Below are 24758 nucleotides of genomic sequence, written 5' to 3'. Positions count from 1 at the left end.
TAATAACTGTGCATGCATGCAAATCTGTATGTGCTTACACTGTACAAAGACTGTACGTGCACCGAACATGTGAATAGGGCTCGAGACTGTTTATACAATCCTCACTGTTTTGTAGTGGTGTTCTTCACTTCTATTACCCATTCTATTAACTGGATCCTGGTTAATAAACTGATTCAGAATTTTTAAAAAAAATCACCTGGGGAGTAGTGTATTTACCCTTGAAGTGCTGTGCCTTGTGACCACAGTAATAAAGGCTACTTTCTCACAACAGGAAGAAGTACCCGAATCCCTGTCCAATTCCATCATCCAGCACAAGGTCAGAACCAAAGGAATGTCTCAGCTGCAACTTGTATTCCAGTGTATGCAATGATGAATCATGCTATTTTTTCATTTACCCTGATAACTGAGCTGAGAGGCACCCTTTAAAGTTTCTTTTATTTTGCAAAGGGAGAGTAACTTTCTCCATGCTTGTGCTTAGGATTGTGAGTCCTTTGGGGATAGAGAACAATTTTCTGTTATGTAAGAAAACAACTTTTTGCAATGTAAACCTCTTTGAGAACCCCCCTTTTTTGGTTGAAAAATAGTTTCTAAATATGTTTTATCATCACCACCGCTATTCCGCAACAACTGTAACGAACATTTCATGTATGCCACTGAAGTGCTGAGTGTGGGGGTTTGTGAATTACTTGAAAATGCACAAAACAGAAAAGTTGCAGATAGAAATACTGTACAGCCATGTTTGTTATAGCAACAGTCAATACTGGATAGTAATAATAGTCAAGTCCATTTATTGTTATATAACAATTTGCCATTAAAAACCTACCATATATCAAACTAAATCATGCACATTGGACGTTAAAATTGTTACAAAAACAAAACATGTTAGATCATGATGCCAAAGAACTACCAAACGACCTCTGCGATGATCTTCAATAGCATATAGCATTTTCTTTAATCTTAGTACACACTATCAGTGTTTGGGCAAGAAATTTTGCTGTCCTAAATGTAACACACTTTGCAATATCCTTTTAACAAAAACAACAGTTTATCTTGAGCAGAATATGAAGAAGAAAAATAGGGTCTCTCATTCCACTGCAGTTCTCCCATGTCTGATTTCCAAAACAGCAGAATCTCCAAGAGCCGACATCTAGGCATATTTTATCTTTCCACCAGAAGACTCACGTCTACCTACCTCATTTCCTTTCACAAATAAATTGCTTTTGCTTACAGCTTCCATAAAAAAATAAAAAAGAATGCTGTCTATTTTCTGCTGCAGAAAACAAAAGCCTGGCACATATCATGTAATCAATGTTCAAAATCTAGTTTTTAGCAGCTTATTAGGATACAATTCAGCTTTGTATTTTGTGCTCCTTTTTTGTCGGCATATTGATTTCTCCAGTTATCCACTAGAGGTCACTGTGGTGACAGTTAAATTGCAAAGCAAAAAAACAAATAATTCTCAAATTAGCACTCATCAGTGGATTATTGCAGTGTTGCCTTTTTAGTGGGTTGTTGGTAGGGGTGTGCAATTCGATTCACCATAGAACTGATTCGGGTCAAATCGGGTGATTGAAAGACAACGTTAGCAGCTTGGGAGTGTTTCTGGACACAATGCTGTCCTTGGAGGCACAGGTGGTGGCAGTGTGCAGAGGTGCTTTCAACCAGCTACAACCCTTCTTGGAGAAGTCGGACCTAATGTCAGCCATTCATGCTTTGGTAACATCCAGATCAGACTGCTGCATGGGGCTGCCCTTGAATATGGTTTGGAAGCTTCAGTTGGTCCAGAACACTGCTGCAAGGATGCACATGGGCGCAAGTTGCTTCATGAGTCTTATACCCATCCTGTGGCAGCTTCACTGGTTACCAGTCCACTTCCAGGCTATTCATTCAGGATCTGAGGCACTGCTGATAGCCCTGCCACTAACAGAGATCTGGTTGGCAGGAACTAGAGACAGTGCCTTTTTAATTGTGGCCCCTCACTTTGGAACTCCCTCCCTGAGGAAATTCACCATGCTCTCTCTTAAAAACAACAACAATTAAACAAACATCTTTTAAAATAGGCTTTTCAATGTTTTATCTGCTGATGATATCTGGTAGGTTGTTTAGTTTTTACAGTCTAGCTTTTTACTGTTTTTAGCTTTTTATTAATACTTTTTAACTTGAAACTTTTTAAAAATTTAATTTTAAATGTGCTTTGGCCTGGTCTTTTAACTTGTTTAACCTTATTAAACTTTTATTTTACATTGTATCTATTTTATTAATGTTGTGAGCCACCCCGAGCAGTAGTGTACTGGAGGGGCTGGGTATAAATATTTTAACTAACCCTAACAAACAAACAAACCAAACAGGGAGAGTTGATATAGCCCTAGGTCACACTCAAATCTCAGGGTATTGCTAACATGTTAACTTATAGATTGACATACAGTATAGCCAAGTGTTATTCCATTACATTATTAGACAAGTGCCAAGTAATTTTCAAGGCCAATTAGTTCTGGTTATCTTACATACACAATTTTAGGAGGAACACCACTTAACACAAAAAAGATACAGAAAATATATTGCTCCAGGGAAATAATTAATTAATTAATTAATTAATTAATTAATTTAATATGCCACCCAATCCACAGACTCAGGGAAGCGTACAAAACAAGAACAGCATCCGAGAATTTAATGAAGAAGAAAAAGGATTTAAAGGGCCAATGCCTGGTGGAAAACAAATGTCTTCAATAAGGTTTTAAAAGCTGAAAGAGAGGAGGCAGACTGAATCTGGGGGCAGTGGTGGGAGAGAATTCCAGAGTGAAGTGGCAGCAACTGAGAAAGCCCTTCCATGGGCCCTCGTACTATGGACCTCTCTGAGACCAGGGACCAAAGAGGGGCAACCTGAGAAGTTCTCACAGGACAGGACAGGACTGGCCGGGAGAGGCAGTCCTGAAGGTAAACAGGACTAAGCCCTGAAGGGTTTTAAAGGTGAGAACCTTTACATGGGAACTAACTAGTTATAAAATTTAAAAGTTAAAGAAATTTCTTAAATTAAAAGTGAACCTTTTAGATTAACTAGTTGACATAGGCACTGGTATTATTATATTTATTATTCTGACATTTTGTATGGCAAGCATAACAGTGATTGCAGGTGGGGTAAATTCTGAGTAAATGAGTATGCTTTGGAAGCCTTGTGGAAAATAAATCCACCAATTGAAGATTAAAATAAAAAACAATACTATAGTTTTATGCATTTCTCACAAATCAATTTAACTTTTTACTAGCAAATGTCTTTTAAACTTAAATGATAACTAGCTGAAAGTGTATTTATGGAACTTTTAATGTAGGTTAATCTTTAACTTAATCGACCAGAAATCTTTTTAAAAAACCAATACCACTGGGCTGGCTGGAATGAAATACGACAATTGTTAAGCCCTACAAGCAACAACACCAAAGGTGCCCCTTTACCCAGTTAGTAGGGGTAATGCCTGTAGTTTCACCATAGACTTATTAATACATCTTTTAAACTCACCTTTCTGCCAGCCCTCGTTTTGTCAGGCCTGAAATGACAATTGGGTCAAATGGCTCCTCTGTCCCTGAAATAGTTATTCCCAAGGGTCCACCGTATCTCTTTAGTTCCACTGTGTAGATGATAGCACCAGTTGTTTCTTGTTCGTCTGTGAGAAGAAAGGAGGATAACAATGATAAAAGTCAGGCAACTGTGTGTGAAAGCTCACAACACTGACCAGCAAAACACCAGGTAACTTCTAAGCCTTCATGTGTGCCTGTATTCATACATGTGCACACCAAAGAGTGAATGTGAGCACATGTAAACACATACCAATTAATTAAATAATTATTCTCATCCAGTTTTAACATTACCATCAGGAAATGTTATTAATATGGTCTGATAACAGCCAGATTCAGTGCTTTTTATACCAGAATTATCCTCATCCTTTCTGATCTTCAATTTGACCAGTTCTTCACACTGCTTTAAAATCTGCACTGCATCCTCCATTGAGCAGTTGTCAAGTCGGATGTTATCGATGGCTAGCAGCTTGTCCCCAGGCTCCAAGGTGCCAGTTCTGAATACAAAAAGGGGGGAAACAGGGAAGTACACTTCTATTTAACTTGTTCTAGGTAGTTGTAGAATTTGTTCAAGAGCTGCTGCAAAATTCCTGGCAGTGCTGCCCTTCCTCTATACAAGAGAATCTAGCCAGCGAAATAACTAAAAATATGGGAAATACTATTTCTGCACAGACTGTGCGCAGAAATGAAACTCATAGGAACATATGAAGCTTCCTTATACCGAGTCAGACCATTAATCCATCTAGATCAGTATGGTCTACACAGACTGGCAGCAGCTTTTCCAAGGTTATAGGCAGGAGTCTCTCTCAGCCCTATCTTGGAGATGACAGGGAAAGAACTTGGAACCTTCTGCATGCAAGCATACAGGTGCTCTTCCCAGAGTGGCCCCATCCCCTAAGAGAAAGATCTTATATATACTCACATATGTAGTCTCCCATTCAAATACAAACCAGGGGGGACCCTGGTTAGCAAATGGAACAATTCTTGCTTGATTTAGAACAAATGAAATGAAGCACTTCTTCACACAATGTGAACTCATTAATTTAGGGAACTCATTGCCACAAGATGTGGTGATGGCCCTTATCCTAAATAGCTTTAAAAGAGGAATAGTCATGGAAGCCAGGTGTATCAATGGCTATAAACTACATCCAGGTCCAGAAGCAATCTTCCTTTGAACACCAGCTATTGGAAAACAGCAGCATAAGAGGGCTGCTGACCTACATATCCCACTTTTGGGCTTTCCAGAGTCATCTGGTTGGCCACTGTGGGAACCAGGATGTTGGACTAGATGGACCTTTGGTCTCATCCTGCAAGGATAATTATCAGCCTTAGAATGTATCTCATTGGTGGACTGTCCAACTGCTGAAAGGTCAGACATCTTTTCAGTGTTTCAAGTTGGGTACCCTAAAACCCAACTTGAAAAAATCCTGAAACTTCACATCATGTCAGGAACCCTCGTCAGAAGTCAAGCTGGAGGTCGTGGTGGTCCCCAAGCCATTTTGTACATTATTGCTTCAGTTTTCCGCATATAAAAGCCCCGTTACCACCTGACCGGACAGCATGCTCTTATTAGGCACAAGCTGCCCTACTCACCAGTGGTACAGACACATCACACAATTATGGGCCAGTGCAAGCATTACTAGAGAGAGATTGAACCCCTTTGAGGTTTGCATATTGTTTATTTGACATAACCAGTTATTACTGAGAGCATACTGGAATCAACGCGAGATGGTGGAGGGACTCCCAGGAGTCAGCATCCTTACAAAACAATAATATACCCAAGCCAAGACTGTTCTCCAGTTATTCATGGACCTAGAGAGGAGGCCAAAGCAGATAGTTTTGTACACTACATCTATCAAGTTACTTTTTGTGGTACCTATTACACTTAGAAGGAGAAGATGAAAACAGTTGTGAACTTCAAGACAAATGGAAAATGTTGAAGGTGAAGGTTCTTTGGTGACCTCATGGTAGTGACTTCTGGGATGAGCCACACATCTGCATCTAGTGTCCCAAGAAGCCATTGGGAGGGCAGAGTTTAAATGTTAACAAGCCTGTTTCTAATTACAAGTGGCCCTTGTTATCCGAGGGCCTGGCACCTGCCATTTTGCAGATCTGTAGATGGGTCTTAAGAGACCCAGTTACTTGATCTGCGGTACAAAAATAGGCTAAGATTTGTCTATTTGCAGTTGCTGAGTGCCCGGAAATGACCCAGGAATGACTTCCAATGCCACTTCTGGCTGCCATTTTACAGCACAAAGCCATATTTTGAAACACACATTTTTTTGTCAAATATTTGCCAAAATTCGATTTGGGGGTTTTCAGGGGCAGTTCTTGAACCCTGGAGAAAAAGGTACTGTGTGTTTTTACTCTTGTTTCTCCTCCTTCTCTGGCTTTTTTTGGGGGTGGGGTGGGGTGGGGTTAGGAACTTAACCCCTATATTCCCATGGGGTAAAGTTTCTTCATTCACAGTTTTTGTACTTGCACTTATAGGTGAGAATGGAAGCCCAGCATAAAGAGGGCCACCTGTATTTACTGGGTAAGGCTCACTAGTGGAGACACTGATGCTTCACTCACCTGTGTGCTACACTCCCCTTCTTGATATCAGAGATAATTAAAGGCTCCCCAGACTTTCTGCTGGCTGTTTAAAAAACAACAACACATGCAGTCAAAACTCAATCCAAGTACCTATAGTCCATAGACAAGCAAGTTAAGCAATGTTTACATAAACACTAGAACAAGTTTAATGTAATGTTTTCTGCTTGGTAAGGTTTAACATTTAGTGAAATATTTATATCATTACTTCTTAGCTTAACATTTATTAAGTTTTCATTGCAAGGCACTTTGAGAACTGCATCCAGAAGCACATTCTTGCATCCTGTCCAAAAAAGCAACACAAAAAACAAAACAAGTTTACTTTTGGACTCCCATATACCAGGTTCTTGCTGACAACATGGAATACAGCTTCTTGGAAGCAAAGAGCACCTTCTTTTGTTTATTTCATTGTTCAGTGATTTAAATAAATCACATTCAGGCAAACAACCTGCATTTTGATATGGATCAATGGTGGGGCAGACTAGGCTTTTGCTTGTCCTAGAGGGGCATAAACAAAGCAGATTATGATCCAGCACAATGGCAGATGAAAGCTTCCCAGCAGGAACTGTTGGGATTTATGTGTCTATACATAGTCTTTGTTCTTGCCACTGATGTATAACTGTGTATCGGCTTGTGGTAGAGTTGAGAATGTGTGCGTCAATCATCAGTTCTGTAGACTGATTGGTCAGTTTGTATTTGTCTCTGAATGCTTATTTTCTTCTGTTAGGGTGATCTTTCACTCAGAGTAGGACTACTGTTTATAATTTAGAAATAATTAAGTAATAAACCTTAGTAACTTGGTTCAATAAACTTAACAAGCCTTAGTTTCTACTCTTACACTCTGCCACAGGAACTGCCTTCTCCTTTTACAGGAAACCTCTCAGATGAAATGCTACTATTGTGGGTTGAGTAAAGTAGAGGGAGCAGATCTTTGTGAAGTTCCACCTCATGGGCACACAAGAACAAGGACTCAGAGGGGCTGTCCACACGACCTCACACGTACAGTCAGGCAGGCGGGGCGGAGGGAGGCAGGGCTCAACCTACCATCCCCCAGATGGCCCTTTGAGGCTTGGGCGGCACACTAGCCACATGCCCACACAACCAGCACTGCTGGGAGCAGTGTGAATGATTCTCCACACTGCTCACAGCTGTGCTGGTCAACAGAGGCCAGGACCCGTTGCTCTGGCCACCTTGAATCCCACAGTGCACCACACGCTGGGCACAGTGGACTCGGGGATTCTCCCAGGGGAGGGGTGCTCTATACGCCCGTCTCTGTGTCAGCGTAAGCTGTTGACACACAATCCCAGAGCTGGGGTTAAGGGCCTGTTGGCTGCTGAAGCCTGGGCTTGGCTGCTCGTGAGAACAGGCTCAGAGGATAGTAGAGGGAATCCCCAAGTATATCAGTTCACATCACACAAGCCATGTCCCCCACCCCTGCTCTTTGCAACAGCCCTCTGAAAAGTCATCACTGAGGGCTTAGGGGTGCTCAACCATGGCATGGGTGAGGAGAGGATTCTCAGAAGCTGGGAAGAGGTGCCTTCCAACCGCATGTGGAAGATGCCTCCACTCAGTTCCTGGGAATGCCTCCTCCCCCTGCAGCAACTTGCATCGCATCCCACATCCCTTGTGCAAGCACTGCTGTGGAGACTCCCCATAGTTTCCTATCAGGAAGGACTTCATATAGCCAGTCAATGCTCATGTACAGTCCAATGGTTACTGAATCCTAAGTGGCAAATGCAATCGTAGAAGTGGGCAGGAATGGACACATCCAGTTAAGGCAAAGTGGTCATCACTAAGCTTTGAGTTCTGGTAAGAATTCAAACTCTGTGGGAGTGTGGGCAAAACATATAGCAGCTGAGTAGCAGAGAGCTAAATATGACAGGTGCACTGGAGTTTCTCAGCTTCTGTGAGATATTCAAGTCCCAAATACATGACAACCCTATCAACTATCAAGATGAATGTGTTTATAATTAACTGTACTTCCTGTTACAATATGTGAACTTATTGACTGGGAAAAGATCGGGCCCCACTTCTATGTATTTTAAAGAGAATTATACACATGTGCCCTTCACAATGGATGGGAATTTGGGACTCCCTGTATTTCCAAAAAGGGTGCAAAAGTGCTCGATGGGAAAATGGGAAAGGAATTTTCTACATACCAGGCCAACCTCCTGGAGAACTTCCAGGCAGCAGGTTTTACCACAGATTTACTGCGAGTTCGAATTTGCCCCCCCAACTGACACAAAAAGTAGATTTTTTTAAAAACCCCAGACATAAATCAGGCTACGTTCTAACACAGAGTAAAAAAACCCGTATTGTGTGTGAAGTGCTCGCCAATAGCACACAGGGACTTCTGGGTAAATCTGGCTGGTATGTGAACACACATTCGCCATTCCAGAGGAGGTGAGCTAAAAGCCCCATCTAGAATATACAGGAAAATCTTGGATGTAGTGGTGACATTGCCTCTACAACACCTCAAAAGCACGCAGAGACCAAGGGTTGTGCATACATGTTGAGCTCATGCTGCCAGAACAGTATCAGCAAAGAGAAGCAAGTAGGAACAAACTCACAAGATCACGAGCCTTGCACTTTGGTTGAAGGGGAGCAAGCAGCATTTGGAAGCACACCTCCTACACAACATACCAAATTTCTTTGGGGTTTACACCTGCCTAAACCTCTGTGTGTGTGTGTGTGTGTGTGTGTGTGAATTGTTCCAAGAAAAGTACATTGTGGCCAGCTCAAGAAGCTTTGTCTACTGCTTCATGAAAAATGGGGTAAAGGATATCCATATTCATGCCAAGATAATCAAGGAAAACAGAACAAAAACCTGCTTAGAATTTGGTGATCCACAGAAGTCTACAGAAGGTTGGAAGTTTAATTTCCCACTGGAGGACTACTTCCAGATAATTCAGATAAGGTTCAGAAGACCAAGCAAGGTCCATAATACGTGCTGTGCCTAATGACACTGGCACAATCTGATGGACTCTATGGATCAAATCCTTGGAGAAATTACTAGATGTTGATCCAGCATCTGCAAAGACTGAATTGCTGAATGGCACTTTTAGAAAATGAAAGCATCACATTAAATGAGTCTTCTATATAAAGGATCCATTTCATACCCTAAAATGTGTCGCTCCAGTCAAAGTAACCAAACCAGAGGTGCATACTAGGCTTACATTTATCATTCAACTATATATGCATGATTTCTGCATAGGGTAACCCACTCAGGGGAGAAACAAGCAGAAAAGAAAGATAGCATAAACTAATCAGAAATTAAAAGAGTTCTAACGAAGGTTCATCTAGGGGAGCAGCCTGGATTGCATTTTCCAAATAGGCTTAATGATATTTAATTTAGATGTAACAGTATAGGTCTGGAAGACAATTTTGCATACTGATGATTAAAGCGTTTCCAAATCCAGCTTCAACAAAACTAGTAACAATTCAATTTGCTCTGAACAGTCACATATAATTAGTATGCTTTACAAAAACAAGTTTATTTTAAACAAGGTATGCTATCTCCAGAAAAGGCTGATTAAAAACTAATCCAGTATGGTATTATTACTGACTGTTCTGTGACGTGCCTCCCAAAATAAAAAAGGGTACTAACCAATCTGGAGGAGAGGAATGCTCAGTAGTCAATTAGTATTTAATTAACCCTAACAGTGCTTATTAGCCAAATTAAATTCTCACTGGAAAAGCTACTGCCCTTGCTTTTCGCTGGGGTTTGCTTCCAGCTGGCCTTTACTTACATTCAACCCTCAACGGGGCTTGATTTGCTTTTAATGCACCTAGCCCTATGCACCTCAAGCCTATTATTTTGCAATTCATATTAGAGTCTTGTTACATTCATTCATTCATTTAATTTCTATACCGCTCTTCCAAAAATGGCTCAGGGCGGTTTACACAGAGAAATAATTAATAAATAAGATGGATCCCTGTCCCCAAAGGGCTCACAATCTAAAAAGAAACATAAGATAGACACCAGCAACAGTCACTGGAGGTACTGTGCTGGGGGTGGATAGGGCCAGTTACTCTCTCCCTGCTAAATAAAGAGAACCACCATGTTAAAAGGTGCCTCTTTGCCAAGTTAGCAGGGGTTACAGAGCTTCATTCTATGCTATCAAAGCTTTCCTCATGCCTACCTGAATGGGGAGTGGTAGCTGAGCTGGCAAAGATATTGCACTATGGGGCTATGGACAAGGGTGTGTGTACTAAAAAGCACAACACCAAAATGTGGACGCCATCATCTGAAGGTCAAAGGTCATGCCAATTCAAAATATGACAATTAATTCAAAATGGCTAAATCACAAATGTCTTACAGAATAAAAGCACAACAGCAATACAAAGCACCAGCAAATCAGATGAATAAAATGGTAGCACTCCAGTTTAGGATTGCTCAGGTTGCAATCTACAGAATTGTCATATACTTTTAAGCCTTCCAGTCTAGCAGGAAACAAGGCAGCTGCGGCTGTCCCCACCCACCCCCTCTTCAGGGCTGCCATCTGTTGCCCTCTCCTGCCTTCTGCATAGCACACGCGTCAGCCACGCTAGGTTCTTTTGAAGACAATCAGGCTAGTTTTGGTTGGTTGGTTCTGTTAGTGAACACATGCATATGAACATAGGAAGCTTCCTTCTACCTCTGTATTGTCAATGCCAATTGTCAGCAGCTCTCCAAGATTTCAGACAAGAGTACTTTCCAGCTCTACCTGCAGTTTCTAGGGATTGGACCTGGGACGTACTGAATGCAAAGCATGTGCTTTATCACTGTGTCCTTATTCACCCATACATACCTGGAGTCCAGCTCATCTCAGCAAACAAACAACAGGACTAGGAAGGGAAGAACTAGAAAATACTGCAACTGCCTTGTAATCTGGAGCACTGGTGGTTTTAAGATATGTATGAACTATGTCTGGGTGGCAACCTTATCGTTCATGGAAGCTGCAGCAAAAGCAGCAACCTTCTAAATGGGTCTCCATTCAGTACAGTATGATTACAGGAGACCCTTATTTTCCATGGGTTCTCCTACTGCAGTGTCGGCTATTTGCGGTCAGGCCATAGGGCCCTGGTTTCTATTATCACAGGCTATTTTTGCCCATTCACTGTTCCGATGTACATGGAAATTACTTCCAGTGGCATTTCCAACCTAGAGGCAGTGCTGAGCTGTTTTGTGGCCCTCTTCAATGTATATCTAATCTACACACACACACACACACACACACACACCCCTTGTTATTTGCGGAGATTCTGTTCTTGGCTACAGCCTCAGATAACTGAACCATGGATAATAAGAACTTGAGGCAGTGCATGGGAGTGGGGGTGGGGTTAGGTTCCTCAAGTTTGGGAAAAGGGCAGAAAAGATTTAAAAGGCAGCAATTAAAGAAATAACATGCCATGCAGTGCAGGTCTCCAGCTGTCCAGCAATGACCCCCACCAAAGCTCCAATCCCACCATTTCCCCACAAAAAACTGTGAAGATTTTTTTCCCCCAAGAAAGAGCCACAAAATGGCTACTTTTAGCAAAATGGTGGTCAGAAATGACATCGGAGATAATTTCCTAGGAACAGAGATATGTGGATTTTAACCCTTTTAAAAAACCATGTCTACTGAGGTCAGGTCTCCATTGCCTGACCGTGGATATGCGCAACTGCGGCTGTTGGGAGCACATGTGACAAGGTCCACTTGTATAGGCAAAAATTGGATGATCTGGGGTTTGGGTGGCATTGCTGGAGAGCAAGGTACTGTACTATATTTGTTCCCCCCACCCCAGCTCTTTAGGTGAATCTAGTACACTTAAGTGTGCTGAAGAACCTAACCCCCAAATTCCCATAGTCTTAAGTTTTCTTTATTCATGGTTTCCATATTCTCAATTGTGAGAATAGAACCCCTACAAAAAACGAGGGCCAACACCCCACCCATTATCTATATATTTAATTCTCGTAGACGTGCCGCTGGGGAGGTGTGGGGATGCGTGATGGAACTCTCGCAAGAGTGGTGGCACCGCTCGCAAGAGTTCCTGACTTTGGGAGAGCAGTGAAGAGGCGGCCGGCTGGCAGGCGAAGCCATGCCGGCCTGAGGAGGTGGCTGGCGGGAGGAGGTGGTGGCAGGCCAGCCAGAGGAGAATGAAATGGGGCTGAAGGCGGGTGGGGAGGTGGCAGCAGAAGGTGGCCAGCCAACTGGAGGAGGCAGCGGCCGGCTGGCGGCTGAGAGGCACCCAGGCCAAACTAGAGGTGCAGATGCTCTGTGCCCAGGCCAATAGTTTACAAACCAAGGATTAGCCCGATTATTAGTAATTATGTTACATTTATCTGTAGTTAATGGTTTTTGTTAAAATCATGTTGTTAAAGACTGTTCTTATTACATGCATAACACTCAAAATATTAAAAAGAAGAGAAAATAATTATTTTTTTGCTCCTTCAGGATGTGAAATATTAGTAGGACATGCAATAGGCATAAGGCCCATGAATGGTTATTGACCAAAGTTTTGTCTGATTTCGAGGCCTAGAAGTTAACAATATGGATCAAACAGGAGTTGTATGACAAGAAATATTTGCTTCCGGTCACATTTGGTACAAACGTCACTGGAAGCAAATATTTCTTGTCATACAACTGTTTGAGCCATGCTGGCATATTCCTGTATTAAACTCTCTTGAATCATGATATTTCTACAGAAATAATCAGCCATCTTAGGAACAGAAATGTGAATGGCTATCAAGTCAACTTGATACGCAATATTTTCTCACACACCCTTCATGTATTGTTGCTGAGACAGCTTGTTAGAGAGACATTTCATCCTAATAATTACCGGTACTCTGATAGACCACCCACCTCTGTTCTCTGCCACCACATTTGAAAGCTACTCGAACGAATGAGAGGACAAATTTAGAAGTTCTGGAAAAATTGTCCTGATAGCTAAATGCTCTCTAGTTCTGCCTACTTCACTACAGTGAGAGCAAGAACATTGTTGCTCTTATTTGCTTTCCCTGATTTATACATGGGCTCCCACAATTTCTGCAGGGAGCCAAGCTACCTCTGTTTTATAGTATGATGGATGATGTGTCTCAAAACACATGTCCGTTCTGTGTTTTTAATAGGATGCATAATGACTTGGATTGGGAAATTATTCCTCTCGGAGGAGTTTGCGCATATAACTCACACGCACCAGTGACTCTGCCAGTTATAAAACACCTTCCACTATTGATTGAGACAAAGTAGCATTTGGGAAATGTGTAATTAAACAAAGCCTAATAATGCTATAAAACCACATTTCAGAAAGCAAGTGTTCCTAATGGCTGAAAAAACAACAAAAAATAAAATAGAATCCAAGGATAACTGAGCAAAGGAGAACATAACTACAAAATATATTTGTGATCTGAATAACAATAGAAGAGCAGTTAGCATAAATAAATGTACTACTAAAACACTTCTGCAGAATCCAGTAACTTATAAAAGGGGAATATTTATTAGCAGGATATTTATATAAAAGCTATATCTCTTGGGGTCGTGGTGGGCAGTTTGTTGAAAGTGTTATCACAGTGTGTGGCAGCTGTGAAAAAGGCAAATTCCATGCCTTTTTCATCATTAGGATGGGGGACTGAAAAATATTCTAATATTATAACGCTCTTATTCAAATCTATGGTGTGGCCATATTTGGAGTACTTCATACAGTTCTGGTCATCGTTGTCCTAAGGAGGATGTTGTAGAACTGGAAAAGGAGCAGAAGAGGGCATCCAAGATGATCAGGAGCCTGGAGCACCTTCCTTATGAGGCAAGGCTACAGTATCTGGGGCTTTTTAGTTTAGAAAGGTCCTTTTGACTGCGGGGGGACATGACAGAGGTATATAAAATTATACATGGAGTAGAGAGAGTGGACAGAGACAAGTCCACTCTCACTAAACTAGAACCAGGCGTCATCCCATGCAACTGAAGGCCAGGAAATTTAGGATCAACAAAAGGAAGTACTTTTTCACACAGCACATATTAATCTATGGAATTCTTTTGCATGGGATGTGGTGATGGGCCACCATCTTGGAAGGCTTTAAAAGGGGCTTAGACAAATTCATGGAAGACAGGTCTATCAATGGCTACTAGTCTGGTGGCTGGTGGCCACCTCCATCCTCCAGTTGCAAGGGAGCAACAGCAGGAAAGGGGGAATGCCTTAATCGCTTACCTGTGGACTTCTTAGAGGCATCTTGTGGGCCACTGTGTGATGCTGGAATAGAATGGATGCTGGACTAGATAGGCCTTGGGACTGATCTAGCAGGACTGTTCTTATATTCTCCAAAACTTGGACCAAGATAAAGAACTACCCAACACCAGCACAGCATCCCTCCAGTGGCTGTTGCTGGTGTCTCCCTTATATTTCCTTTTAAATTGTGAGCCCTTTGAAGACAGGGAACCATCTTATCTATTTATTTTAATATAAACCACTTTGAGCACTTTTGTTGTTGAAACGTGGTATATAAATATTCTTACTAGTAGAACTGACAAATTCCTACAGCCAGTTTTGAGGGGAAAATTTACTAGAAGTTAAACTCCTTTTCACCTATTATGAAAGTTCATCTGATAAACTGGTCTTGTGAAAGCTCTCTGGTGAGCAAGAACCTGGTTTATGATATTTCAGGGCATAAAAGAATTAAAAGAGAGTCTTGTCTGAATGAGTAAGTATATTATAAAGTAACTTAAAAGGTGACTTTTATATAGAAGCCCTGGCCTGATAGGTAGCATTGAAACAAGTAAAACCAAATAAATAATAAAATATATGGATATTAGTTCCAGTTGTTTGATGACACCTGCTAACAGGAAAGAGAAGAGCAGAATTCTAGTCCTGGATTAAACCAAGTCTTTTGGTATCACTTTGGCATAGTACTTGGCTTTTCTTACAAGTAGGTGTTCAGTGCATGGATGTGTTTAGTAGAGATATTGACTTCTCCTCCTAAAAACCTCAGTTTGGCTGCAGCTACTCCCCTCTCCAAGTCAAAAAGCTTGGGATAGACAGAAAGAGAGAGAGAGAGAGAGAGAGAGAGAGAGAGAGCGCGCATCAGAGAGTTCTTATTATCAAAGGAGAGGCATTGTCAAGTCCCACAATCCATGGCAGAAAAGGCACTCTGCATATTACTTGCAGCAGAAAGAGGCCACACAAGGCCTGTTGATGGGAGCCCTCTGGTACTTGCCTCCCCTGGCAAGGCTTTTTCTTGAGGAAGGAGAAACTAGCAGAAAATGAGTGTGGCATGAGTTCCACGGAAAATGGCTCATGTCACAAGTGTGGCATGAGCCATAATTCAAATAGCAGCCTGCCCAAAGAGTAGCTTGACTTGAGATCACTGAATTTGAACAGAGAGGATGGGCTTCTGTTTTCAAACAGTGCCCCTTTGAATCCTCATCTTTAGTGCTTGGAGCTCGAACAGGGAGGAAAGGATGAGAATCTCTTTGGAACATAGAGATCAGATTACTTTATTTTAGTTTATTTAACATATTTGTATACTGCCCAAAATGCAAGTTATACCTAAAGTGAAAATTGGAAGGCTGAACCATCTCCAATGCAAAGGTCAGTAGGGGCCAAGATGGCTTGACATGCACTAGGCAACAAAAGCAGTACACAGGTGTGAGCCCTCAAGCAACCAGGGCTAAGACCAGTGCCCAATTGCTTGCTTATTTTCAGTCCAGCGCCAAAAGGGAGATGCACATTTCTCTTCAACCCCACTTCCACCCCACAGAGCAATCCTATAACCAGCAAGGGGGCCGGGCCATGTGAGGAGAATTGGTTTTAGAGGATGCACTTCCTCTATGTCCAGTTCCTTCCCTCATGAAGTGCTCATGTTGTCCTCACTTGTTTCACCCATTGGACTGTGTGCTTGGTACCACACACTGGGAAAACTTGGTGCTGTTCAGGTTATACTTCTTGGTTATGCTGGAATGGTTAAAAATCTAGACAAGGGACTTAGAGATCCTAGTCAGAGGGCTATAGGCCACCTCCAGCCTCAGAGGCAGGATGCCTGCGATTACCAGTTGCAGGGGAGTAACAGCAAGAAAGAGGGCATGCCCTCAGCTCCTGCCTGTAGGCTACCAGTGGCATCTGGTGGACCACTGTGGGAAACAGGATGCTGGACTGGATGGGCCTTGGGCCTGATCCAGCAGGGCTGTTCTTATGTTCTTAATTTAGAAAATATCATTAACTGAGGCTTCTTCTTCTTCTTCTGCCTATATAACTGATCTGTTGAACATCACCCTGATTCATGTTCAAGCTCATCCCCAGAATCATAAGGCCCAGAAACTTAAAAACAAAAACACACAAGACCTGGAAAGAGCCTTGAGATTCCAACAACAGGCTTCATATCACTCATAAAAGTGCCTCAGAGGCTGTCGGAATCCTGTGAGGCACATGCCACCAACCCCCAATCTACCACATATACAGTATGTCCCAATCTTCCTGCTGAAAGGAGTCTTGACTGATGGCCAATTCACCTCATCAAGTAGTAATGTGTGAAGGCACCACAAGAATATTTTATTTCATCAATTTCACACCAGAACCTCTTCTTAGGAATGTACACACCAGATTGTGACAGCTGTATTTAACGTGTTGGAGAGTTCTTTAGCACTCAAGACTTTCTACAGTGGCTGTCAAACATTTGCATTTGGATGGGAGGGCATACTCTTAACTGGGCCCTGTGTATGTGCCTAACAACAGCTGAATTCTGCAACCTGCACATGCTTATCACATTAACAGCTGTGCACAGTCTCTCTAATTTTGCCTAATTCATTCTTGCAAATGAGCAGTGGCAAGGTTCTGTCTATGTCACTGAAGCTGTGCCCCCAACCAAGAGAAATATTTAGGCACTCACTTCGGGCTTCTGACATTTCAGTCGGCATTTCCACAGGCTTTGTTTGCAGTCATGATGGCTAGAAACACTCACCCACCCCGCCCCGCCAGCACTAAGCTAAGATTCTCAGGAAGCTGTATTCTTCAGCCAGGCTCAATGAGTTGCAGAGTAAAATCAGTCCTACTCTTCACAAATAATAGTTACCACATCATCAGAGGAAATGATCAAATATTATACTGAAAGCAAACATGGGTATCAACTCTTACAAATTCAAGTATTTTAGAGAACTATACTGTGAATGTGAATGACAATTAAGATAAAAATTATGCCTCGCAATAGGTTTCCCTCTCAAGTAGTCCTTGGATATACTATTTTAACAGAGGCTTAATTAAGAATGATCTACCTGTAAATGTAAATCAGCTAGCACCTCCCCTGAGTCTGTAAGAAGCATATGCAAAATATAACTTATTTTAAAAGGTGAGTTATTGATTTCACTTGTAATAGAAACTTAGCATATAATGTTGCTCTGCCACAAATATCTGTATCATATCAGCTAAAAAGATGTGATTTGATTGATATAAATCTATCTATCTATTAAAAGCAATGATGCATGCATTGATCTTTAAGGTAGATCAACACTGATCTTTTCATCACAGCAATATTTCATCTGTGCAGAGTGCTCTACAACTTTCGCAACACAAGAAGACTAGTAAGACATGCTATTGGTTCCGTTTTACTACTACAACAAATATTTAAATACCACTTTTCAACAAAGGTTCCCAAAGTGGCTTACATACATATAAAGAAAGAAACCAAAATACAAAAAAAAAGGGGGGGGCTCACTGTCCCTAAAGGGCTCACAATCTAAAAAACAAACACAAGATAGATACCAGCATGTTTACAGATAACCCAAGATAATGAAATGATGAAGGCTATTCCCTTTCCAGTATTTTTATGTACCCAAGAGTGCAGGAGATGCTAGATACAGTTCTAGTCAGATGATATGCTCTGATTGTCTGGATGAAAATCAATCTTGAATGACTGAAACGTACTGTCCATACACAATTCTTATTTAGAGTGCAGAGCACTTTATTCCCCTTGGCATCCACTAAAAACAAGATGTAGGAGATCCCTAAAGAGTTTGGTGTCTGCAAAGGTAAAGACAGCCAGGCAGGATTATCTACTCTCCGTTGCATAGTCAAGCGCAGACAAGCTGCTGAAATTCATATTTCTGGGTTTGGAACAAGCGTTTCAGAGGCCCATATTGGGCTCAAAGTGTGGGGCAAGCATTAGGAAACACACACCCCAATTCATCTGTGGCTCATATTTTTAATCCGAGTTGCAGAAGAAACTCCCTCTTACTTACCTGAAACCCCCTGCAAAGCAGTCCTCAAACTCCCAACTCAGCTATCAGCAATCTTAGAAGAAACAGCATTTCTCAAGTATCAAGGCCTAGACTTTTGCATGCCAGGTACTCAGGTGGGGCAGGAGGGGGAGGAGGGAAGAGTAACCTCAATACTTGCTGCACAATTGTGCAAGTGCATGGAATAGGAAGCTTCTAGAGCACTACCAGTCACCATGTGGGGACTGTAACATATGAAGCTGCCCCAAGTCCTTATTAAACAGAATGAAGCAGAAAGGAGCTCTCTTCCTTTTATCTCCTGGCATATTATCATTGCTAAACTACCACCACTACAACGTGGCATGGGAGGTGAACCTCTAACCATCACTTCCTGCCTGCTAAGTTCCGACGAAACAGTTCCTGGGCCTGAGTTGAAATGAACTGGCAGATCCATGCCAGGAACTGGTGTGCACTTGCTCTTAGGAACCTAGGAAGCTGCCATATACTGAGTCAGACCATTGGTCCATCTCGCTCAGTATTGTCTTCACAGACTGGCAGCGGCTTCTCCAAGGTTGCAGGCAGGAATCTCTCTCAGCCCTATCTTGGAGAAGCCAGGGAGGGGACTTGGAACCTTCTGCTCTCCCCAGAGCGGCTCCAGCCCCTAAGGCAGGGGTGGGGAACCTTGGCCCTCCAGCTGTTTTTGAACTACAACTCCCATCATCCCCAGCCACAATTGTGGCTGGGGATGGTGAGAGTTGTAGTTCAAAAACAGCTGGAAGGCCAAGGTTCCCCACCCCTGCCCTAAGGGGAATATCTTACAGCGCTCACACTTCTAGTCTCCCTTTCATATGCAACCAGGGCAGATCCTGCTTAGCTTAAAGGGACAAGTCATGCTTGCTACCACAAGACCTGCTCTCTTCCCTTCTTCTGAGATGTCTGGAAAACAGAGTGATTCCCTAGGTAGAATACCCCATTTGTCCCTTGGGAGTGTGGTTCTGTGGACATAATGTGCCCTCTCCTTGATAACACCGTGTTGTATAACCAGGCACAATTTCCAAGATGAAATTGCATTCCTGGATGCTATTTGACAAAATTCAACAAAAAGCAGGGAGGATGAGCTGCCACCTCATCCTCACCCATCCTTATCCTGAAAAGGGCAAGGAGCCGGGTGCAGGGGGGAGCTGTTTACTGCAACTAACAGGACTCTACAACAGTTTGCTGGAGTCACTCCCAGCTATGCAGGTGAGGCACAGAAGGCAAACAAGTCCATAGTGGGGTCAGAAATCAAAACTAAAAGGAAACCATAAAAAGAAACAAAACACAAAGACTGTTGCATTGACTAAATCTCTTAAAAATGAGGAACATTTGTTTAAGAAAAACAAACAAAACAGTGATTTTGCCAAGCTCAGAGGTGAGCTGTGCTGAAATTCTGCTCTCTGCTAACCAAGCAATTAGGGAGTCCTGGCCAAAGACCCTCCTTTGGCGACTTCTGTCTGAAGTCAAGAGGAGGAGCTAGTCCCAATAGTAAAGGTCCCCCGACCCTGGCACCATTGTTCATGCATGCTGCAGGGACAGAAAGCATTGAAACAGCACTTCTGAACGCCTACATTTGTAGATCCACTTGTCCAGTGAGGGCCGGGCAAAGAGAATCTCTCTATCAAGTCCTTCTACTGTAAAGAAAACACATCTTCTAACTACTTTAGCTACTGTAAACTTGAGCAAACACTTACAGCTTATGGTAATCCCAAGCTCCACACCTCTTTTCTTGGGCAGCTTCACATGAAAGGTACCACTGCTGGGAATGACAGACTCTATAGAACAAAGAAGTCAAGAGATGAGCACAATCATAGGAAAGGATACAGTTTTAAAATAGTTTTGCTGGGTTGTATTGGGAGTTCCTCACTAGTGAAAATAAACCAAGTGAGGAAACACTATTTCATCTGCTAAAGCCTTATCACAGAGTTTCTGTTGGGTGTGATACATATGCTGGTAACCTCTAGGCTGGATTACTGCAATGCACTCTATGTGGGGCAGCCTTTGTATGTAGTCTGGAAACTGCAGTTGGTCCAGAATGCGGCAGCCAGGTTGGTCTTTGGATCATTTCAGAGAGACCATATTACTCCTGTGTTGAAATAGCTACACTGGCTGCTGATATTTTTCCGGGCAAAATTCAAGGTGCGGGTTATTACTTATAAAGCCCTAAACAGCTTAGATCCTGGGTATTTAAGAGAACATGTTCTTCAACATGAGCCCCACTGCCTGTTAAGATCATCTGGAGTGGTTTGTCTACATTTGCCACCAACTCATCTGATGGCTACTTGGGGAGGGGCCTTCTCCGTTGCTGCCCCTGGACTTTGGAATGCACTCCCTGTTGAAATAAGAGCCTCCCCACCTCTGGCAACTTTTAAAAAGGCACTGAAGACACATTTATTCACCCAGGCTTTTAATTACATTGTTTATAGTTTTAATATTTTTAATGTTGGATTTTAAATGATTTTAATGTTAATTATTTTAATTGTTTAATTGATTTAATGTTTAAATGATTTTAATTGTAAACCACCCAGAGAATCAGGTTTTGGGTGGTATAGAAATATGTTAATCAAATAAATGAATGCATGCATGTGTGTGTGTGTGTGTGTGGGCGGGGGTGTCCGTAAGTTTTGTGTGCCTCCATGCATGGAAACGTCCACATCCAAATCCCATACCTCGGGGGGAGGGCCCTACTGCCACAGGCACTGAGACTTCCCACATGGCGGTGCCAGTCCATGGACTAGGAGGCTTCCAGTGGCTGGCACTGGCAGCCCCCATGTGGGGATTGTAGGAAAAGCAAGCAGCTGCCTTAAGTTCTCATTAATTGGAACTAACTACAGTATTTAAGGTAAATTTAACAAAATCTTAGTGACTCCCCTCCTAGAGTTTAATAGACGAATTAACAAAAAATGTAGTCACTGTAAAGAAACTGTAAATACCTTCTTCCACTGCAATGACTAGTAATGATGTGCTGCCTAGTAATACATAAAGGCTGCAATTGATATTTAAAATTACAGTTGGCATCTTCTTGCAGAGACTCCCATTCTCCTCTGAAGTGTAGGAGTATAGGTGACACTTGTCTTTGAATTAGCTACACACATATGAATACCTTTATATTTTCATGTCAACGTACAAAAAAGTGCTACAACCCACTGTGTCCCCAGGAAGAAACTGTTCCATACGACTGATCCCTCCCACCCTCCATGCAAGAGTTCAGGGACATTGTTTCTGGTGCGTCACGACTTTGATTCTAAAACAAAGACAATCTGGATGTTTTAACCACCATAGCCTAGCAATGTGTTTAAGCATTTTCCAGCAGTCTAGCCATTTTCATTTTTACAATTATAAGAAACCAGAGGGGGGCTGACAGCTGCAAGAATGTGGGTAAGGGAGGAGTTCTTGACAAGCTATGGTGGCACTTAGGATGGGGGAGGATAGGTTAAAGCTTTATTATACAATGTACTTCCATATCATTGTTACTTGCAAATCAGATTTGGTGGTGGGTTTTCAACAGCTTCTCTGCCTAATCACAATCAATCAGATTACCTGGTACTACAGACTGCTCTTGTGCTTTTCCTTGCTGTAGTGCTCTGATGGGAGAAGACAGACCTCAATCTAAAACTGCATTGGAGCAGATCTGAGTTCAAAGTCTGCAACTCTAGTCAAAAGCTTTCCACTGAAGTACATAGGGAGCTGACTGATTGTAAATAAGGTCACTGTGACCAATTTCTACAGTAACAGAGGAAGCAGTCTTATACCAAGACAGACCATACATACATACATAATATTTATTCGGTCCTTGACCAGCAGTATTACAAATACAGACATACAAACATAAACTAAACATGTGCACGTATTTTACAAAGAATATAACAGTATTTAGCCACAGTTCTAATTTTATCTTCATCATGTAGAGAAAATAAAAACCTCAAGACAGACCATTGGTTCATCTAGCTCAATTTGTCTTGACTACTACTAGTACTTATATACCACTTTCCAACATTTCTTAAAGCGGTTTACACAGAATGGATGGATGGATAAACAAATTAAGATGATTCCCTGTCCCCAAAAGGTTCTCTAAAAAGAAACATAAGGTAGACACCAACAACAGATACTGGAAGGCTCCGGCAGTGGCTCTTGAAGCTTTCAGACTGGGGCTCTTTCCCAGCTTTACCTGAAGATGCCAGGGACTGAACTGGAGACCTGCATGCCAAGCAGATGCTCCACCACTTAGCTATGGCCCCATCCCCGAAACTGCCTGAATGCAACCGAATACTCGCATCTAAATGCTGTCTGTCTTTGACTGACAGCAGCTCTAGAATGTCTCAAGATGGAGGTCATCTGAGATAGCAAGGATTATGGCATCTGACGTGCTGTGGGAAGCATGTGCTCTATCACTGGGCTACAGTGTTCCTTGTGCAGCTTCAAGTGGGGCTTGTTCTATTTTGCCCCAAGTATACACATAAGTGGTGCTGGGTGCTTGGGCCAGTGGTGTGTGTGTGTGTGTGTGTGTGTATTGTGGGCGGGGGGAGGAGGGAGGACCTGGTTTTGTGGAAACATACAGTCAACAGCAGAAGCATGCAGTCAACTGCAATCACAACCTCAGTCTGATCTCTGGCTCACGGAAAAAAAACAAGCTACCTAAAAGCGCAGTTTAGCAATCCTTTTCTTGCAATCAACCAACGTTGTGAGCAGCAAAGCTTTTCAGTTCTCCAGAATTCCATCAGGCTGTATGTTAAGCAAAGCAAAGGAGGGGGGGGGAGGAAGCTGGGCATGTTGTAGGAGGAAAAAAAATCTGCTGAATAAGCAGTTTAAAAATGGAGTGTTGGAAGAGTCATGCTGACTCAGGTTAGCATTACAAAGTGCTAGACACTGATTTCATGATGCACCCTGAGCTTCTGCAGCAAAAACACAGCAGTGGTGTGTTACCATGCATAGCAGTCGTTAGAAGAGACAATTGCTTCCATACCTGCAACATCAAATTCAATTTCCAGCACAACCTTGTTAGTAAGTGCAGCATCCCGCAAGAGCTGATTGGCTTCTTCCATCGTCCCATCTTCTGTTGCAATACTGTTGATGGAAAGCACTCTGTCTCCAACTTGTAGGAGGCCACACCTGCAGTCCAGATGGAGAAAGTGGGTGTGGGTGGGTGGAGAGATCAGAAAGGGATACCACAAAGACCATGAACTTCCCTTTTCAAAGTAGAAAATCACATTTATTCCAAACCAGAAAAGCAATATAAATGGGTAGTATATTATGAGTGTATAGCCATGGTTGTCCATTCTAGGGGAGAGAGATCTCTGTCACCTTTAAAAGCTACCTTGCCAGTAGTTGCCCATGCTTCAAAATCATGAATACTACAAAAGTCCCATTAAGCATGCCTGAGCCCATTGACAACTAGACTAATTACACTGAAAATCACAAACTCCTCTGATTAATATATGGGTGATATCGAAGTTACAGCTCCGAAACTCAGCGTCTCAGCAAATTGGGTAATCATTTCTCCCTTGTAATTTCCCTTCTTGAAGCCAAATATACACAGGTGCTGCTTAACGGTGCTGAAAAGCCAATATGATTATAAAGACAAACTTCCAGGACCGCCCTGAGCTGCATATATTGTATAGCAACTTCTGTCACAGACAGTGACCTTTGCAACAGCCGGGAGAAGAAAGGAAATACAGGATTGCAGCTATAAGGGTGGCAGAGGAAGTCAAGCAACAGGCAAGCAATCCCAGCAACAGCAATAAGAGGTGGGCAGGCAGTCCACCAGATCAGAGGGTGAAATTTTATTAATTGATTGATTGATTGATTGATTGATTGTTAAATTTATACCCTGCCTTTCATTAAGAAAATCCCAAGGTGGCACACAATAAAATTTAAAAATAAGATTACAAAAAAGACACATTAAAATATTGAGCTAAAAATATAAAAACAAATCTGATTTTTTTTAAAAAAATTAAAACACTAGCATAAAATCAGTACAAAATACAAGAAGCAGCAGTGAACACAATCATATAAAAGCCTGGGTTTGAAAATATAAAAGCCATGATTTAACATGCTTTCTAAAAACTGTGATGGAGTCTGAGGAGCTAATGGCCACTGGAAGAGCATTCCAGAGTCTGGGGGCAGCAACAGAGAAGGCCCTGTCTTGAGTGCACGACAACCGAGCCTCCCTCATTGTCAGCACCCGGAGAAGAGCCCCCTCAGTTGACCTCGTCAAGTGGGCAGCAACCCTTGGGAGAAGGCGGTCCCTCAGGTATCCCGGGCCCAAACCGTTAAGGGCTTTAAAGGTCAAAACCAGCACCTTGAATTGGACCCGGAAACAAACTGGCAGCCAGTGCAACTCTTTCAGAATGGGTGTGATGTGCTTCCACCGGCCAGCTCCAGATAAAACCCTAGCTGCCGCGTTTT

At 42.3% G+C, this 24758-nt stretch overlaps 1 protein-coding gene across 14 annotated transcripts in view; it reads right to left on the bottom strand.

Moving 5' to 3' along the window:
- GRIP2 (glutamate receptor interacting protein 2) overlaps positions 1 to 24758 on the bottom strand; it is a 656014-nt gene that overhangs the window by 27359 nt on the left and 603897 nt on the right. For all 14 annotated transcript variants that reach the window (XM_053290766.1, XM_053290774.1, XM_053290767.1 and 11 more), the window contains 5 exons: positions 23317 to 23462; positions 20048 to 20128; positions 6142 to 6205; positions 3919 to 4064; positions 3512 to 3656 (listed from right to left, as the gene is read on the bottom strand). In XM_053290766.1, the coding sequence (XP_053146741.1) occupies positions 3512 to 3656; positions 3919 to 4064; positions 6142 to 6205; positions 20048 to 20128; positions 23317 to 23462 (582 nt within the window). The remainder of the gene's footprint in view (positions 1 to 3511; positions 3657 to 3918; positions 4065 to 6141; positions 6206 to 20047; positions 20129 to 23316; positions 23463 to 24758) is intronic.

The sequence above is a fragment of the Hemicordylus capensis genome, chromosome 2 (genome assembly GCF_027244095.1).
Source record: "Hemicordylus capensis ecotype Gifberg chromosome 2, rHemCap1.1.pri, whole genome shotgun sequence".
Classification (NCBI taxonomy): Eukaryota; Metazoa; Chordata; class Lepidosauria; order Squamata; family Cordylidae; genus Hemicordylus; species Hemicordylus capensis.
The sequence above is the reverse complement of the archived record's forward strand: the minus strand, read 5'-3'. Positions and strand labels throughout refer to the sequence as shown.